The sequence below is a fragment of the Quercus suber genome, unplaced genomic scaffold (genome assembly GCF_002906115.3).
Source record: "Quercus suber isolate HL8 unplaced genomic scaffold, Cork oak 2.0 scaffold_244, whole genome shotgun sequence".
Taxonomy (NCBI): domain Eukaryota; kingdom Viridiplantae; phylum Streptophyta; class Magnoliopsida; order Fagales; family Fagaceae; genus Quercus; species Quercus suber.
Genome location: NW_027069701.1, coordinates 725,835 through 745,530, shown reverse-complemented (window position 1 = coordinate 745,530; position 19,696 = coordinate 725,835). Strand labels below are relative to the sequence as shown.

The window sequence follows — 19,696 nt, the reverse complement described above, 5'->3', positions numbered from 1 at the left end:
GTGAAGAAAGAAGTATTGAAATGCTAATTGATTAAAAAAAAAAAAAGAATAAAATTGTTAGAGATTTATTTAACAATTAAAGATTTTTTTTTTCTTACATTGATAATTGGAAGTGAGGGATTTGAATCATGGATTTTTCTGTTGGAAACATTAAGAAGTGCCAAGTCGAGATAGCTTATAAAGCTCTTGGCAAAGTTTGTTTGTTTTTAACTGTAATTTTTATTATTTTACTATTTGAAGTTCTTGACATCATTTTCTTTTACCTTTTTTAAAAAAAAAAATATATATATATATATATAAATAAAAAATAAAAAGCCTTGCTGCAATATTAGAGTATAGATTTTTTATTTTTAATAATTTGATAGTTACAATATTGGAGATGGCCCATAATGGGGTTTAAGCTTTAATTCTTCTCACAAAGGAGATAAGACAATGTCGTGGAACTACATGGCTCTTGTCACAACAAATATATTTTATAAAAATTAAAAGATGAGACTAAATAGTAATACTATTTCCATAATATATATATATATATTTAATACTCTTAGTTTGGATTTATAATGCACTAGAAGTCTCCTATGAAATTCATCCAAATAACAAAAAGACACTAGTTAACCATGCATCCAAAGATAGGGATTTTTTGGTAACATCCAGACATGTATTGAACATTCAAACTGTTCATTACCCCAAGTTTCGTACCCTCATCCTTGACTTTGAAGGCAAAAAAGGCTATCTCTTATTTCTCATGGCATCACACCCACCCCCCCGGGGTATGGTGGTTTTCAAGGCTTCTTTATTGAAGTATCTATTAGTAGCAAAGTGACCCAAGTACCCAACAGACATTTATCCCTAAGAGTCTTTAGTGACCATCTTCTTATCAATCATCAAAATTTCTTTTACTTCATCTCATGTTAATGTTGCTATTAAACTTGTTATAATTTGTCTACCTTAACATATGTATAGGGAAAACATGTACCCTCACACACAGATGAGATAGGTGATGGATTGGAGAGAAACTTGTACCTAGATAAGGCTCACAGCACACTGTTATTAGAGCAGCAAAAGATATAATTATTAACTAAATTGTACTATAATTTATCTACTAATCTCTAAGTACGTGCTCACACGCATGGTTAGAAACTCTTCTATTTTTTTTTTTTTTAAGATTAATAATTTTTATTCATCATAATATGTAACTCACGAAAAAAAGTAATATAATGAAAGAGTATTACATTCATCGTAGCATTTGACCTTCCCATTTTTTATTCCACTTCGAATCCTTCATTGAATCAAATGGAAACTGTGGGGGGGAAAGCCCAACCATACGTAGTGGGTCTAGAGCCCAATGTGAAGCTTATTGTATGTCCGAAGAGGCTAAAATTGTTGAGGGATACTTCGCACGAAAGAAAGATACTTGGGAGCGAAGAAGATCCGTCCGAAGAGAGTATCAGTATTCCGAAGAGATCATACTCCTCGGGTGTAAAGATTCTTGGTCATATAAGTATCTGAGGAGTTCGAATGAGTTTACTAATAACTTCAACAGTCTAGATAAGCTTTGGACACACCTGGAGATAAGAAGAATTGAGAAATATCTAAAAGGAAAAGCTGCCACCACCGTATTAAATGCACTGCAGCAACTTTTCTGGCCGCATTTATGTAGAAAAGATCCCTGAACAGTATAACCTCAACTACCGCCACTCACAAAAAGCTGAGGAAGATACATGACATGACATGTGGTTAGAAACTCTTCTATTTTTTTTTTTTTTAAGATTAATAATTTTTATTCATCATAATATGTAACTCACGAAAAAAAGTAATATAATGAAAGAGTATTACATTCATCGTAGCATTTGACCTTCCCATTTTTTATTCCACTTCGAATCCTTCATTGAATCAAATGGAAACTGTGGGGGGGAAAGCCCAACCATACGTAGTGGGTCTAGAGCCCAATGTGAAGCTTATTGTATGTCCGAAGAGGCTAAAATTGTTGAGGGATACTTCGCACGAAAGAAAGATACTTGGGAGCGAAGAAGATCCGTCCGAAGAGAGTATCAGTATTCCGAAGAGATCATACTCCTCGGGTGTAAAGATTCTTGGTCATATAAGTATCTGAGGAGTTCGAATGAGTTTACTAATAACTTCAACAGTCTAGATAAGCTTTGGACACACCTGGAGATAAGAAGAATTGAGAAATATCTAAAAGGAAAAGCTGCCACCACCGTATTAAATGCACTGCAGCAACTTTTCTGGCCGCATTTATGTAGAAAAGATCCCTGAACAGTATAACCTCAACTACCGCCACTCACAAAAAGCTGAGGAAGATACATGACATGACATGCACTCAAGTAGGGACCTAGATGAAGAACAAGTGGACAATTGGGATGATGGAGAAGGATATTATATAAAGAAGAAGGGCTCCTAATAAGAAGGGGGAGAAAGAGAGGAGAAGAGAAAAAAGAAAGGTTATACTGTAGCCCTAAGAATTGTAACCAGTATTCAATTTATCATAAGTCTTTTCGGACTTCAGCTTATTTGATCTTTACGTGTATTTTTATGCTGGTTTATATTTGGATGTTATGATCAACCGTTGTGAGCTCCACAGTCAACCTAACTCTATCATTCACACTCTACAAATTTACTGTTTTGGGCTTGAGCCACAAATCCTAACCTTACAAAAACAATTACATTTATCTTGTCGCACAGTAACAATAAGCACTCATTATATTTTTGTTGGGGAAGTAACTAAAAAATGAAAAGTAGATTTATCGGAATATCACTGGAATAGTAGAATTAATCAACTTCGAATGCTTTTTCAAAACATTCATTTGCCTTGGAAAACATTAATATCACGTAAGTAGTAGAATTGAAAAAATTCAGTTTTGATAAAGCCATAAGCAAAAAGGATAATACATGCTTGTGACTGTTTTAATTAAAAAAATTATTTGTATTTCTAAATGAATACATAGTTCCAAACCATTAATTAATGTTTGCTCCTCTTGCAATTACATTATAAATAATTTTTTAAAATGCTACACATAAACAAATTAACCCAAAAAAAAAAAAATATATATATATATATATATATATATAAGACTGAATCACACCAAAGCTATAATTTACAAAACAATTACCGTGTTATCAGATTCCAAATCAACCAAACATTCCTAAGAACCACATTGAATCAAAACGTGAGACCATAAAACAATATTGGACAATTTTCAAGTATAAAACTTTATAAAGTCGTAGGAATGGAATTAAATATAAGTACCACTAAAAAATTGTATAAAACATTCTTACATGTAAATCGCATGGCCTATCCCATCTTTTCAATTGCAGCGTTCAAAGATGAAGGGAGACACTGACTATATTATTGAAGGAAGCAAACTGCAAACTTGGAAATGTATCCCATGAAGGAGTAATAAGGATAATATTGGGGGAAAGCCCACTATGTTTGGGATAGTTTACAAATTCCCCCTTTATCTTTGAAACCAATCAATTTCCCTTTCTATGTTTGGAAAATGAGCAAATACTCCTAATCTGTTACTTTTTCAGTTAAATTCAATGAAATTACAATAATTACAAATGCAAGTTAAGAAAACAATAATGCAATTTTCAATTTTTTCTCTTCCTTGTGGTGTGCAACTAATAATTTCCTTAAAATTCTTGTTAGGCTTAACTAAGAAAGTAACAAATCTAAAGTATTTGCTCATTTTCCAAACAGAGAGGGGAAATTGGTTGATTTCAAAAATATATGAGGGAATTGTGGACTACCCCAAACATAAAGGGGTAGTTTACAATTCCCTCATATATCTTTGTTAAAGGGATAATATTTGTTTGGTTTTGAAAACTAAAAAACAAATGACAATTATTCAATCGTTTTATTTTGAAAACTATTAAAAAAAAAAAATTGACAACTATCCAAACTTTTCGGTAGTGATAAAGATAAGAAAATAAGGATAATATTTGTTTTAAAATGTGGGGTTCAATAAAAAAAAACTAGCCTCATCACATGCGCTCTGCACGTGCAATGAGGCTCTTTCTTATTTTGAGTTTAATGTTGTAATTTTTCAATTTGAATTTGTCTATTGTTAGTGAGGTTACATGAGAAGGGATTTTTAAGAAGCTAGAATTTAGGATTTTGAAAAGGAGTAAACTGTTCGGTTTAATGTGTGCTAATTTTTAGGAAAAAAATGTATTAAACATGTATGAGATATATTTAAATGAGATGTGCTACAACCACAACATTTTTACAACAAATCATAGGTGGTTAGTTATTGTTGGTTCAAATTTGAACATAACACTAAGATTATGTTTTTGCCCCAACAATAACAACCAATAACAACTTGCTACTTAGGATTTGTTGTAAAACTGTTGCGAAAATGTTGTGGACATATCATTTCTCTATTTAAATAGAGAGTGTGTGCTAATTTTTAGGAAAAACGTTTCTCAAATAGTTTTTTGTTTGAATTTTGTTGAATTATAATTTTAACCCTATTTTTTATTTTTTAGGAATAAGAATTATTAAATTAGATTAGGGGTATTTTGACATTTTTTAAAGTCATAACTAATTTTCTGAATTCTCTTATTATATAGAGAAGAGATAAAGAAAACCGGTGAATGACAACTTGAGTTTAGGAGTTAGTGGGTTTGCTAAACAATTTGTAAAGAAAAAAAATTTTAATTGTTGAAAGAATAGATTTATAGTTTAGATTGAATTTGAAAACCAAAAGAAAAGTTGTCCTATTTTGTAGGCAATATTATACATGAAAGTTGTAGTTAGAGATGTATTTTTACCAGGTTATCCTTCAATTTTATCTCTATTTAGACCTAAGATTGTTAGGGTATTTTTGAATTAGCGAAAGAATGTTTCGTACAGTTTTATGGTTGTACTTTTATTTACTTCCATTCCTACAACTTTATAAAGTTTTATGCTTGAAAATTGTACAATATTAATCTATGGTCTCATGTTTTGATTCAATGTGGTTCGTAGGAATGTTTGATTGATTTGGGATCCGATAACACAGTAATTGTTTGGTAATTTATAGCTTTGATGTGATTCGGTCTTATATGGTTTTTTTTTTTTTTTAACTTGGGTTAATTTGTTTATGTGTTGCATTTTAAAAAATTATTTATAATATAATTCCAAGAGAAGAGCAAACATTGATCAATGGTGTGGAACTATGTATTCATTTAGAAATAAGAATAATTTTTTGAATTAAAACCTTCACAAGCATGTATTATCCTTTTTGATTATGGCTTTATCAAAACTGATTTTTTTTTTTTTTTTTCAATTCTACTACTTATGTGATATTACTGCTTTCTAGGACAAATGATTTTTTTTTTTTTTATACAAGATAGAATTTCTACTCTAGCCTAATCTAAGTGTATATATGTGTGAAGCTTTCTCATAGAAACTTAAACCTCGGCCCTTGCCCCCCACACTCTACAATATTAATCTATGGTCTCACGTTTTGATTCAATGTGGTTATTAGGAATGTTTGATTGATTTGGGATCTGATAACATAGTAATTGTTTGGTAATTTATAGCTTTGGTGTGATTCGGTCTTATATGGTTTTTTTTTTTTTTTTTTTTTTTTAACTTGGGTTAATTTGTTTATGTGTAGCATTTTAAAATTTTTTTTTTTTTTTTTTTTTTTTTTTAACTTGGGTTAATTTGTTTATATGTTGCATTTTAAAAAATTATTTATAATATAATTGCAAGAGAAGAGCAAACATTGATCAATGGTGTGGAACTTTGTATTCATTTAGAAATAAGAATAATTTTTTGAATTAAAACCTTCACAAGCATGTATTATCCATTTTGATTATGGCTTTATCAAAACTGATTTTTTTTTTTTTTCAATTCTACTACTTATGTGATGTTACTGCTTTCTAGGACAAATGATTTTTTTTTTTTTTTTTGATACAAGATAGAATTTCTATACTAGCCTAATCTAAGTGTATATGTGTGTGAAGCTCTCTTGGAGACTTGAACCTCGGCCCTTGCCCCCCACACTCTGCAATATTAATCTATGGTCTCACGTTTTGATTCAATGTGGTTATTAGGAATGTTTGATTGATTTGGGATCTGATAACACAGTAATTGTTTGGTAATTTATAGCTTTGGTGTGATTCGATCTTATATGGTTTTTTTTTTTTTTAACTTGGGTTAATTTGTTTATGTGTTGCATTTTAAAAAATTATTTATAACGTAATTGCAAGAGAAGAGCAAACATTGATCAATGGTGTGGAACTATGTATTCATTTAGAAATAAGAATAATTTTTTGAATTAAAACCTTCACAAGCATGTATTATCCTTTTTTTATTATGGCTTTATAAAAACTGATTTTTTTTTTTTTTCAATTCTACTACTTATGTGATATTCCTGCTTTCTAGGACAAATGAATGTTTTTTTTTTTTTTTTAATACAAGATAAAATTTCTACTCTAGCATAATCTAAGTGTATATAAGTGTGAAGCTCCTTCCTGGAGACTTGAACCCCGGCCCTTACCCCCCACACTCTACAAGCACTTATAGTTGTTGACTGACCATCGCACCAAGGGTGTGCAGTGGTACAAATGAATGTTTTGAAAAACATTTGAAGTTGATTAATTCTACTCTTCCAGTGATATTCCAATAAATCTACTTTTCATTTTTCAGTTACTTCCCCAACAAAAATATAATGAGTGCCTACTATATAGTTAGTTAGTTACTAATGGATAATAAACAGTTAAAGTTGTATGGAGAAGTAGAATAGAAAATGGGAAGGTCAACTGCTACGATGAATGTAATACTATTTTATTTTAATAACTCTTTTCTATGAGTTATAGATTATGATGAATAAAAAATTATTGACCAAAAAAAAAAAAAAAAAAGAGCTTCTTAGCACGTGCGTGAGCACATGCTTTGAGGCTAATATTATTTAACTTTATTAAATGTGCTTATTTTCATTTATGAAATTGTAAAAAATTGATTCACCAACTTTATTATTAAAATTATATATAATTATTACTATAAATGGATTATTTATATTATCAATAAATTACAAATAAAAATTTGATATCTTATGAACGTCTATTAATTTACACGATTTAATCTCAATTTTAATAAATATATTTTTGAACATGTATACTTGTAATTGTAAACATATTATGTTATATATACTTAATTGAGTCTCAACTCGCAAGCTTATTCATGTACACATTATGAGCTTAAGTTTGATTCATTTATTAAATAAACGAACATAAACACATGTTTTAATGAGTTTAAGTTCAGGTTGTTTATAAATAGCTTGGTTCATTTATAGCCCTAACTCTTATAAATGTTTCCTTATAGAGAAATTGTAGAAGGGACTTCAATTTGGGTTAGAAAATTGCATAGGTATAGTGATGATGATATTCACTTTTTTCCCAAAATATATTGACAGTTGTTAATTTTAGATGAAGTATGAGGCCCGTTCACACTTTCATTCAAAGAGACATCATAAAAGCCATTAATCTCACTAAAAATTGTACCAACTGCCATAAAAAGAAGTATGAAGGCCTGTTTACACTTTCATTCAAGAAGACATCATGAAAGCCAATTGATCTCACCAAATATTGTACCAACTGCCATAAAAAGTGGGGGAAAGAACAAACAATCTTGTGACATTAGTTGAAATGTGAGCATAGGATGGAGAATCAAGTTGTGTTATTGTGTTATACAACATTGCTTGTGTAAAAAATATTGGGGGAAGGAGGGATATATATGATTAGGGGCAATAATTCCCATGGTCCCAAAAAGGTCTTCGCAAAAGTCAATGGCAAGAAAGTTACAAATTTTAAAAAGAAAATGGGTTCAAAGAATTCAACTCTATGATTAGTTACTAGGACTCTGTAAACCAATGATAAAAGCTTGATTAGCGAAATTTGAAGTTTCATCTTTTTCTCTATGACTTTGTGTCTATTATAAGAAAAAAAAAAGTATAGAATATACATATAATTGAATGATGAAGACCACAGCAGAATTGATTTAATATTTTTCATTCATATGCTTGGAAGGCCAAAAGATACGAACAAGGAGATCCAGCCATGTGGAAATCACATGGCCAACCCCAACAACTTTATGCCATCATCCCACTTGTTATTAAGTGGATACATAGATTCCCACTATAATTCTTCCACCTTTTCTTGTGTTCATTCATCAAAATCTTAGGCTATGACCGATTGATTAGAAACCAGCTGCCTCACCAGCAATTCCAAATTTGGCTAGAGAGAGAGAGAGAGTGTTGACATGCTTTGTGCTAGTCTTGCTGTCTTGGAATAAGATTCATTTTGTGTGATAGTTAATAGTTTATCTATGGTTGGTGATTGGAGTATTGAAATTTTTTACATGCTTAACTTCAAAACCAATATTTGAGTATTTGTCCAATTGAATTGACCAACCAAACTACTTCTTGAATTCCAAACTACTCAGTACCTACCAATCCAAATTTTTAAATGCAGAGCTTACCAGAAAAATCTGGTTCAACTTCAACAAGATAGTTTTTACAGACTGATGTGAGTTACTTTTAAATAAAATTGTATAAATTCTATATATTTTCCTATCATACATAAACTGATATAAATGCTTTTAATATAATAAATAAATGCAGGCAGGAAAAGAACAATATATTGACTCCATAAAAAATTATACGCATCTGGGAGCACTAGACTCATATTGACTCCCTTACAAAAATCACATAAAAACTATAATAAGTTCTATAATGATGGTTATTGGCACCAGCTTGTCACTATTATTTTCAAATCAAATCATAATAATTATATGATTTAATCTCAACAGTGCCTTCACATTCGATGGAATTAATTCAAGTTTTCACCTCACATCAAAGACATCTTCACATTTTGATGGCAATAGCCCGAGTTTTCTTTTTCTTTTGTAATTTTATTTACAATCAAAGGTAATCTTTGGAGTTTGGATCTCCTTTCATTCCACTACAAGTCTACAAGCTATCCGCCAAATTTTCCTCATTGAAATTATCCAAAAAGAAAATCCTCATTGAGTGATTTTTGATGTTTTTACAATTTTTAGTGATTTCTTTTTAGACTTTTATTAGGTATTTTGATAGATATTTAGTGATTTATTTTTTTATGTAATAATATTTTAAGGTTTTTACTAATGAATGCCCTAATCTATTAATATACTATTTTAGGAATTTTTTATTGGGAAAAAAAATTGATTTTTAAGAAAATTTTATGGAAAAAATTAAAAACTAACTGATTTTTTTTTTTTTTAATATAATAAATAAATGCAGGCAGGAAAAGAACAATATATTGACTCCATAAAAAATTATACGCATCTGGGAGCACTAGACTCATATTGACTCCCTTACAAAAATCACATAAAAACTATAATAAGTTCTATAAAGATGGTTATTGACACCAGCTTGTCACTATTATTTTCAAATCAAATCATAATAATTATATGATTTAATCTCAATACTGCCTTCACATTCGATGGAATTAATTCAAGTTTTCACCTCACATCAAAGACATCTTCACATTTTGATGGCAATAGCCCGAGTTTTCTTTTTCTTTTGTAATTTTATTTACAATCAAAGGTAATCTTTGGATCTCCTTTCATTCCACTACAAGTCTACAAGCTATCCGCCAAATTTTCCTCATTGATATTATCCAAAAAGAAAATCCTCATTGAGTGATTTTTGATGTTTTTACAATTTTTAGTGATTTCTTTTTAGACTTTTATTAGGTATTTTGATAGATATTTAGTGATTTATTTTTTTTATGTAATAATATTTTAAGGTTTTTACTAATGAATGCCCTAATCTATTAATATAATTTTAGGAATTTTTTATGGGGAAAAAATTGATTTTTAAGAAAATTTTATGGAAAAAATTAAAAACTAATTGATTTATTTTTTTGCAAAATTTTCAATTATTCATAAAAATTTTCCTAAAATGATTGATCAATGAATGCCTCTTAACCGAATTTATATTCTAAATATAACATGAAACCAACAAATATAAAACCTATGAGGTATAATAATTACACACAAACAGATAAACTCCTTTACGTGTGTTGATTATTTGGATCATTTGGGCATAGAAAAATGGGATAATATGTTAATTTATTTTCATCTTTTGGGAGGACGAAGTGTTATTCATTAAAAATCTGGATATAATGAATCAAATTTTATTACACTTTTTTGTTGTTGTTGATAACCTCAAATTTTACTACACATCAGAGTGTAATTTAACCCCTGGATTGTGCAAAAATTGGATGACACATGTCTGCTTAGGAATGGTAGAAGGCGCACTGAGCTAGTGTAAGGCGCACTGAGCTAGTGGTAGACCCCTCCATTTCAAATCCCAACCTCCACACGTGCCGAAGATCAGGAACAGCCATCAAGCACCAAACTCTCCCCACACCGGCACACACGTGCGCACGCCGAAGCCCAGAGAAAATATAGGCAAAAATAAAACAAACAAACAACAGCAACAACAAAAAAAAAAGCCCCCCCCCCCCCCCAAAAAAAAATATATATCAGTTTATAGTTAATAAATAAATAAATATAAATAATATTAAAAAAAGTCAAGAGGAAGAGGAGCAGAACAAGTTGTGCTGTGTTCTGTTCTGTTGTGGCTTTTCGATCTCTTCTTTCTTTCCGCTCTCATATTTTTATTAGAGCCCCGGCGAGAGAAAGAGGAAGAGAAAGAAAAGCGCGCGTGAAAAGACCATTTGCCCCCCCCTCCCCCCCGGGTTCCTCTCTCTCAATCTTTCGCTTCTGATTTTTGTGCGGACCACCATGAACGAGAAGGCCAGCGTTACCAAAGAGCTCAACGCCAGGCACAGAAAGGTTTTTTTTTTTTTTTGAAAATAATCTCAAATTCAATGAAATGTTAAATTCACAACTCGTTTTGCGCGAAAAAAATGACCATGGATCATTGATTTGGCTGTTGTGCTGTTTGATTGGTTGCTGAGAAATCGAATTAGAAAGAAAATGAAAAATCTTGAAGACTTTGTAACTTGTTTGCGTGGCTTAAATCTCTAATTATGCCTGTTATTGATTTGATCTGTATGTTTTGGACCTGAAATATCTTTTTTAACATTGATTATGAATTCTGGTTTATTGGGGTTTATTCATGTAATTACTTTTGGCCACTTTTTTTTTATTTTATTTTTTATTTTAAATTTCTAATTCTTTTAATGGGGTGGGTTTGGTTAATCTTTGGTTTGGATTACTGGGTGCATTTCCATCTGATTCAATGGGGTTTCAGTTAAGCTCATTTTGTAATCATGTTGTTTTTAATTAGATTCATTGAATTCTATGGTTTTCTTTTTCATGTTATATCAGTTTTCAATAGGGTATAGCACCATGAACTTATATTTAGACAGAGAGAATTAATTGGATTGTTTCGATGATTCAAAGGACTCCGACATATGCTTTGATGATATTTTGCATCTAGTCATGTCTTACACATTGCAATGATATGCTGTTTATAACTGGGTTTTACCGTAAATGCAAGCTTGTTCAGTAGAATACTATGGTGCATAAATTTGAGTGTTTTCTTGTCTGTGGGGTTATAATTTTTTTTAATGGTGATGTGGGGATGAAACCAGATGAGCTTGAATACTTCTAGGATTAAATTATGCATAGATGAATGCATAAAAGGATGGACGTCAGTTTTCTGTGGTCAACTCTATCTATCATATGATAAACGTGACCTTGTACCGCTGCATGAAATATGGTTCTTTGTAGGCTGGGTGTAGGGGAAATTTTATATTTGTTTCACATGACAAAGGGATAATATGTCAGATTCTATTTCTTGAAGCAGTTTCTTATTACATGAGAAGCAGATGATTTAATATGTAAATTAGAATGGAGATGATTTTCTTGAGTTTTGGAACCATGGGCAATTTCAGAATCAAGAGGCATTGATCAATTTTTGTAATTTTCTTTGGATGTTAAATTTAGCTTTGTCTTAGACTTGATGTAACAGTTCTACTAGGCTTAATTATGCCAACGCTGTGCTTTTTGCTGTCGGTGTTTAATGTTAGTTATGTTTTTTGTTTGTATTATGATCTTTGCTTCATTTTCATCTACGTTTGTTGCTCCTTCAGTGTGTTCTCTCAATTATATTCTTATCTATACTACTTTAAATAAATGCAGATTCTTGAAGGACTTCTTAAATTGCCGGAAAATAGAGAATGTGCTGACTGCAAAGCTAAGTATGTACCTTGAAGAATTCAAAAGAGATGATCTGGATATTATTAGAAATTTTATGGCAAGGAGCCCAGAAGAGACATTGTAGATATTGTTCACTAGCAGGGTTCCAAGTACATAGAAAGAAATTTACTGTAAAAAAAATTTAAAAAAAAAAAAAAAAATTCATTGGTTATTCCAAATATAAGCATGTCACTATTTAAGTACATTACGAGTACAAGTTGCTTATAGTGACTTTACTACTATGCAGAGGTCCAAGATGGGCTAGTGTGAATTTAGGCATCTTTATATGCATGCAATGTTCTGGGATCCATAGAAGTCTTGGGGTACACATATCAAAGGTGGGTTATTATTATTATTATTATTTTTTTAAATTTATATGTCAATTAATCTATATCCATGGTCAAATTACAACCTTTCTTCGCAATAGGCTGATTTGTGTATCCAAAAATGGCTTTGGTTGCAGGTGCGGTCTGCTACGCTCGACACATGGCTTCCAGAACAGGTTGCGTTTATTCAATGTAAGCTTGTTTATTAGCTCATGGGCTTGAAAATATCTTGACTGATTTCACATTGAATTTAAGATTGAGAAACTGCCTACAGATTTTGATTTTATCTTTTCTATGTAGCAATGGGAAATGAGAAGTCAAATAGTTACTGGGAAGCAGAGCTACCACCAAATTACGACAGAGTTGGAATTGAGAATTTTATCCGTGCAAAGTATGTGATAAGAGCTAGCCTTATGAACTTGTATCTTACATTATATCATTTTAGTGCATTGTTATTCTTTTTAATGTACATTTGGTTACAATTATAAGGTTATATTTTCTTTTTTATTCATAGTAATTTTAGCACATTCTTCTAGGTATGAAGAGAAGAGATGGATTGCAAGGGATGGAAAACCAAAATCACCAACTAGAGGGCAGGAAGACAAGGCTTCTGTGCATTGGCAGAGGCCTGGTGAAAGAAGTGGGCATGGCCATATTTCTAGTTCCGAAAATACATATGAGGAAAGGAAGATCACTCGACCACCTAGTACTATTGTTACAAGAATTAGCCTTCCTGTTCCACCAAAAGGACCTGAGCAGGTATCTTGATTTGTATTTCGTAGTTGATTACCATTTACGTATAGTCTTTGCTTTCAAGGCAATTACCTGTATGGATAAGATGAACAAGTTGAACATGACGACTTCTAAAGTATTACTTTATGAACCATCATAACCTTTGGTCCCACAATACGTAGAGAATGCCTGTAATTTAGCTTTGCAGTGCCAGTTATTGGTGATGTCTAAAAGGGAGGCCCAAGGGGGCCATAAGCCCAATGCCTCTCACGTTTGATCATTTTACCTGGAAGTGTATCAAAATTCCACAAACTTACTGTAAATGTTTCCCCCCTTCCCTAGTCTCTTCATTGTCTGGATCTGTCCCTGCTTTAGTTCTAGTATCTCAAAAGGAATACTCTCGGTTATGGTCACAAATGGGGAGCTGATCTAGTTGGCTCAGCTATTGTTAGAGCAGTATTTATTATCTTTCTTAACCCAGATATTTGCAATACTGCACAATGTATTCTTTCCCTAAGTGCTTATCTCTGGACATCTGCAATTTGGGAAGAAATAAAAAAGAATCAGTGACCCTGTAGGGGACTCACAATGAGTTTATTAGACTGGCTTGTGTTTGTTCAAATCATTGAATGCGAAAGGAAATGGCCTTTATCATGAACGTAGATCCTTTCTTGTGACCTAGATTGCTACTTCTGCTGATTTATTTCCAGATACATCTTTGGCATTTGGAAGTGTAGCAATGGGTTGGGAGAAAAATCAGGGATGTTTTAATCATGGTGGTTGTCTATATAAACCATGCCAATGTGTATCTGAAAGTGAATTAAGTACATCATTGGAATTTCTGGGTTCTATATATTTTACATAGCAACAGTTTATTGAGCACAAGAATTTCAGATCAATGTATGGATCCTTTTCTGGTCTCAATCTTTGGTCTGAGGACCAACTATGGGTTGGCTGGCTGTCTATGTGGATGATAAATTTAATCTATTGCCATAATATTGATGAATTGCTGAAGCAATTGAGGAATTAAATATGAACGGTGTCAGTTATGCAGTGAACTAATATGGTTGAATCTACAGTTTAATTGATGTGTTTTCTTATCTCCTAAGCTATAATGGCTAAGACTGGTTAACCGAGATGATACCTGTTTTACCTCATTTTTTCCAAATCCTTATCTGCCTTTCTAGCTAAATTTGATAATAGTACTGCATTAGATTCTTTATGCATGATTTAACTACGTATGGGCAGGTTACTCCTGTTCCAAAGCCTCAACACGTTGAGAAAATAGAGTCAACATCGGCAGTGGCCCAAGATGAAGCTACAAAGCAGGCTTTGGATGCTGCTTCTGTCGTCTCTCCACCAAAAGTTGACTTTGCTACTGACCTTTTCGACATGTTATCCATGGATGGTCCAAGTGAAAATGGCTCAGAGGCAGCTTCACCTGATGATAATGCTTGGGCTGGTTTTCAGTGTACGTCTTTGCTGACTTCATATTTTCACTTTCTGGATCATCAAAACAGTATTGTTAATTTTGTGCATCTTTTTGCTAACATGTATGTTGTATTTGAGATTAAGGGTTATGGTTGTGCTTTTGTTTATGGTTGTTGCAGCTGCTGAAGAAGCATCAGCAGCTGAGAAAACTGGTCCGACAAAGCCAGTTGAAAGTAGCCCCCAGTCAGCTTCTGGAATTCAGGATCTTTTTCTAGATTCACCCTCAGTAATGCTTCCAGTTTCAGAGAAACCCAAGAAAGATGTAAAAAATGATATTATGAGCCTTTTTGAGAAGGTATATGCTTTGCATTATTTATAAGATTGTTATGAACTAATTTTTGACTAGGTTTATTTGTTTTAGTTAGTTATATAAGATTTATATTCGGTATTTGGAGTACCAGTGTAAAAGTTCATTTTTATTCAATTTGAAATAATTGAGCTTGTGGAACACCCAACATTTGTCTACGAGTTTGGTTGGAAGTGTATAGTTTTCTGGTTATTGTTATGCGTCTGCATGTAAAAATTAACAAACATATAAGATTATGTTTTGAATTGCAGTCAAATATGGTGTCTCCATTTGCTCTGCATCAACAACAACTTATGATGCTGGCTCAGCAACAGTCCCTTCTCATGGCTGCTGCAGCTAAATCTGTTGGTGGGGACCCAAAAGTTATTGGAAGTACTCAACAACCTGGGTTGAACGGTAGTATAGAATATCCCTACTCAAAGTTGGGCAAATGCTGGCTACCAGATCCCTGGGATGATAATGCCTGTTGGTGGCAGAGTGAACTACAGACACTCATGCAGGTAGAGTCCATAGTAGGGTTCATTAAGCTCTTAATTTGGTTTTATTAATCTTTATCTAGTGAGTTTCTCATTTTTGTATATTTCATCCGGAGTTAGACCAGGAGCATAGGACCAGCACATCCTGTGGGGAGCTCTGTTCCATTTCCTACATCTAGGTATGTCATTAATTTTGCTTGAGATCATTTTTTGCTCTATATCGGATTTTTGGAGGTCAAAAATGGAAAGAAATATTTCTTTGATGTTAAGTAATTAGAACTGAGAACCGAATTGAGTTGTTATTTCATGTGCCTGCTTGTTTGTAAGGCATTTTAAATGTTGTGGCTACTTGCATAATGGGCTAGAAATCACTGACGCGGCTACAGGGTTGCCGTACCGGAGTCCGATGCAGGGTGTGGCAGGCAACACCACTGCCCGCACGTTGGTGATGTGTTGGGTTTTTTTTTTTTTTTTTTTTTTTCGTTTCCGGATTCGCATCGATTCGGCTCCGACGCGCGCCGATTCGCACCAAACCGGGCCAATTCGGGCCGAATTGGATTGTATCAGCCGAATATCGGTGTGTTTCGGCTGAAAAAGGAACAGGCTGGTAAGAAAAAAAAAAAAAAAAAAACCTTAAACCGAAAATACCGTGGATATTGATATGTGGCTGTCACCATCACAATTTCACCGGCCTTAACCCTTTCTTCTTCTTCTTTGCTTCGTCTTCTTGAGGGAGTTGTTCTGTTCTGTTTGTTTTTTTTTTTTTTGGAAGAGTTCTGTTTCTTTTTTTGATAAGAACAACTTAAAAGGCTTTATTTTGTTTTTTGTGCCTCTCTGGCCAAACACGTGAGAGCCACATCTTCCCTCTTTTTTTCTTTTTTAATGGGAAGCTACACCTATTTTAATTCCTGCCACATGTATCCTTTATTTTCTTTTTGGTCTGACCAAATACATGAGTCACTAAGCCACATCTTTTTTCCCTTTTATTTTTTATTTTTTATTTTTATGAGAAGCCTCATCTATTTAATACCTTTGTCAATAATTCAAGTGTCAAAAAACTTTTGTGTACTTATTACTATCTTTTTTTATTTTTTTATTATTATTATTTTTTTTTATTATTGTTATATGAGTTTTCTATTATTATTATTATTATTATTATATATAAAAAAGCATGCTTAGCAATATATAAAATATTTTAAATAATTTTTTAATCACCGCACCATGCCATACCTGCACCCGAATTTGGAAACGCACCCGTGCTTTATAGATAATGGGTTTCTTATCCAGCACATGCCGGATGGGAAGTTCTCAAGTTGGGAAAGCTTGACTTGGTTTATTTTGTAGTATCTGCACAACTTTCAGAAAGTATACTCGTTTTTTAATGGCCTTGTGTCCCATCTGAGGTTAGCCCATAGCAAGCACTCCCTCCAATTCTTTTTCAACTCAAAATTTCAAGCATATCTTTTCATTGTCCCCCTCGTGCTGCCTTTTTTGACCTTGAACCTGGTGTCTGTTGTTTTTTGTGAAGGAAGGCCTAGATCACCTTTTTTTTTCTTACAAAGATTGACATATTGTGCATATATTTGTATTAATTTTGATGTGGGAAAAAGTGTCCTTCTGTACATACAAGACTTAACACCCCTCCACACCACCCAAAAAAAAAAAAACTCTTTTCTTACCAAAAAAAATGCCTCTATAAAAGCTGTTTGATATCAAAGAACAATGTTGAAAGTTTAATGCTAACTAAAACTTGAAAGAATAAGATCCCAAATAAATACTTACCAAGCTTTTGGTATGGTTCTTAACCCTTTCAAGATTTCATTCCTTTTCTTTTGGTGTGGTTTTGCACACTGTCAGTAGGTGAAAGTGAATCATCACTTTCCGGTAGTGTGGTTACCATTGCTATTGTTATAATGTGATATACTGCGTATATATTTATTTGGATTTCCAGTATGCAGTCAGTCAATCAAAGATTTAATCATCATTATGTGTTGTGAGTTTTGACATGCACCTGTGAGGAAGATTACCCAAACTTCCGCATGCACTAGTGTCCCCTTTTATTTTGCTAAACACTCTTAATAAATCTTAATATTCATAACTGTTGCCATTTCTCTCTTGCAGCCTTTATTCTGTGGGGCAAGCTACCCCAGTTAATGGGGCCACAACCACTGGAGTGAGTAAACCTCAATCAACATCTACAGTATCATCTGTTCCTCCAACTCAGTCAGCGAAGGATTATGATTTCTCCTCCTTAACACAAGGGATGTTTGCAAAGCAGTGAGTGGCCTTTGGGGTGACAATGCTTGCTTTGCCATACTAATACAAAAATAGTTGAATTACAGGAAAATAGCACTTGGAGTTTTCTTACCTGTACTCGGGGTTGTAAACCATTTGTAGAGGCAGTTCAGTTTTCTTCGTCTTGTCTGAGTGATTGCTTCATTTGTATGATTAGGTGTATCTGGAGAAATAAAAATGTGTTTAGATTTATTTTGAATTATTTTTTTTTTCCTTTAATCTGCATTTATTGATAAGACATCCAGATTATTCTCTTTGAATATATGGAGATTCATCCCGTGACTAAAAGGAGCACCTCTTTAACAAGTCCTGGGGTGATTGTCAGATTATGGATGATGATTGTTCGAATAGCAATTATATTTGATTTCTGCTGGATTTTGAGCTTTGATGCATCTGAGTGTGAGGCCTAGTGATAACGAATGAGTTCATTATTGGTTTCTGCTGGGTTTTGTGTTGATTTGTGAGGAGTTCATTGTTGCATATTTGTTTTTGTTAGTTAAACAAATGTGGGACAACCCACGTGAAACCCCATGCCTAACGATTGCAAAAGCTATAACAGTGTTTTTGGGTTAAGATTTTAAGCAGGAAAATTCTATTACGGAAATTTCTGGTTAGGGTGAACTAGAAAATGAATTTTCAAATATCAAGGTGGAATTTTAGCCGGGATTTGTGTGCTCCAAATCCTAGTTAAAAATTACACCTAATGAGTAGTCCACATGAACAAAGGTAGTAGATTAAGAGGAGTTTATTTTAAAATAAATACGGCGTGACAAGGGATTTCAAGCGGTGGACAAGATGGTTATGTAGTGTAGATGACTCGCACGAAGTTCAAACTCCTCTAAGTTCTCTCTATTTTGGTCTCTATAAGAGATAAAGATAAAGACTAGAGAAATTCTAAATTTTGTTCAAGTGAAAAACAATGAGTACTTAAAAAATGACTATTTTTTAGGTTCCGTTTGGATATAGCTGAAAACTGAAAAACACTATAGCAAAATAATTTTTAAATGTGTGAATAGTAATGTGAGACCTATTTTTAATGAAAAAGTTGTTGAAAAGTGAAATTTGTGGATCCGTTTAAGGGTCCGTTTGAATATAGCTAAAAACTGAAAAACACTATAGCAAAATAATTTTTAAATGTGTGAATAGTAATGTAAGACCTATTTTTAATGAAAAAGTTGTTGAAAAGTGAAATTTGTGGGTCCGTAAACAGTGCACACCGTGCACTGTTCACAGAAAAAGTCAAACATTTCGGCTCAAAACACGCGTTTGGCACTGTTCATAAGCCTAAAATCACTGTTCATGAACAATGAACAGTGCCAGATGCGCACCCAGGAGAAAAAAAAAAAAAAAAGGGCTGAAAAAAAGACGCTCTGCATTTTAGCCCAATCCAAACGGGCACTTAGTGTGCGTTTGGGAAGCGCGTTTGCGCTTCCTAGACGCACATTTTGCGTTTCAGAAATTTTTTTTTTTCAGCTTTCTCAGACAAATTTTTTTACTGTTCATCACTGTTACGGTTACTGTTCATAAACAGTAGCCGTAACATTTGACTTTTCCATACAAATTTTACTGTTCATGGACCCACAAATTTCACTTTTCAGCAACTTTTTCATTAAAAATGTGTTACACGGTACTATTTACATATTTAAAAATTATTTGCTACAATGTTTTTCAGTTTTCAGCTGTATCCAAACGGACCCTTAGTGTCATTTGGGAGGAAAAAGGGAATGAAATGGAATTTGAAGTATAGAATTTGTTAGAGCTTTGTAGACAAGAAGGTGTTCCAAGATTCATGAGATCATGAGGGGGAGGCTCATAAGACAAGCTAAAGGTCAGGTTTTTGGGC

The 19,696-nt window shown here is 32.8% G+C and overlaps 1 protein-coding gene across 1 annotated transcript; it reads left to right on the top strand.

Moving 5' to 3' along the window:
* The first annotated feature begins 10,580 nt into the window (after positions 1-10,580).
* On the top strand, positions 10,581-18,055 carry LOC112037940 (ADP-ribosylation factor GTPase-activating protein AGD5). Its single transcript, XM_024070759.2, is given in 13 exon segments — positions 10,581-10,855; positions 12,170-12,228; positions 12,474-12,564; positions 12,690-12,744; positions 12,853-12,943; positions 13,089-13,311; positions 14,533-14,755; positions 14,895-15,070; positions 15,334-15,486; positions 15,488-15,557; positions 15,560-15,582; positions 15,679-15,737; positions 17,680-18,055. Coding segments are annotated over 13 exon segments (1,434 nt in total). The 5' UTR covers positions 10,581-10,804; the 3' UTR covers positions 17,840-18,055.
* Positions 18,056-19,696: the final 1,641 nt, after the last annotated feature.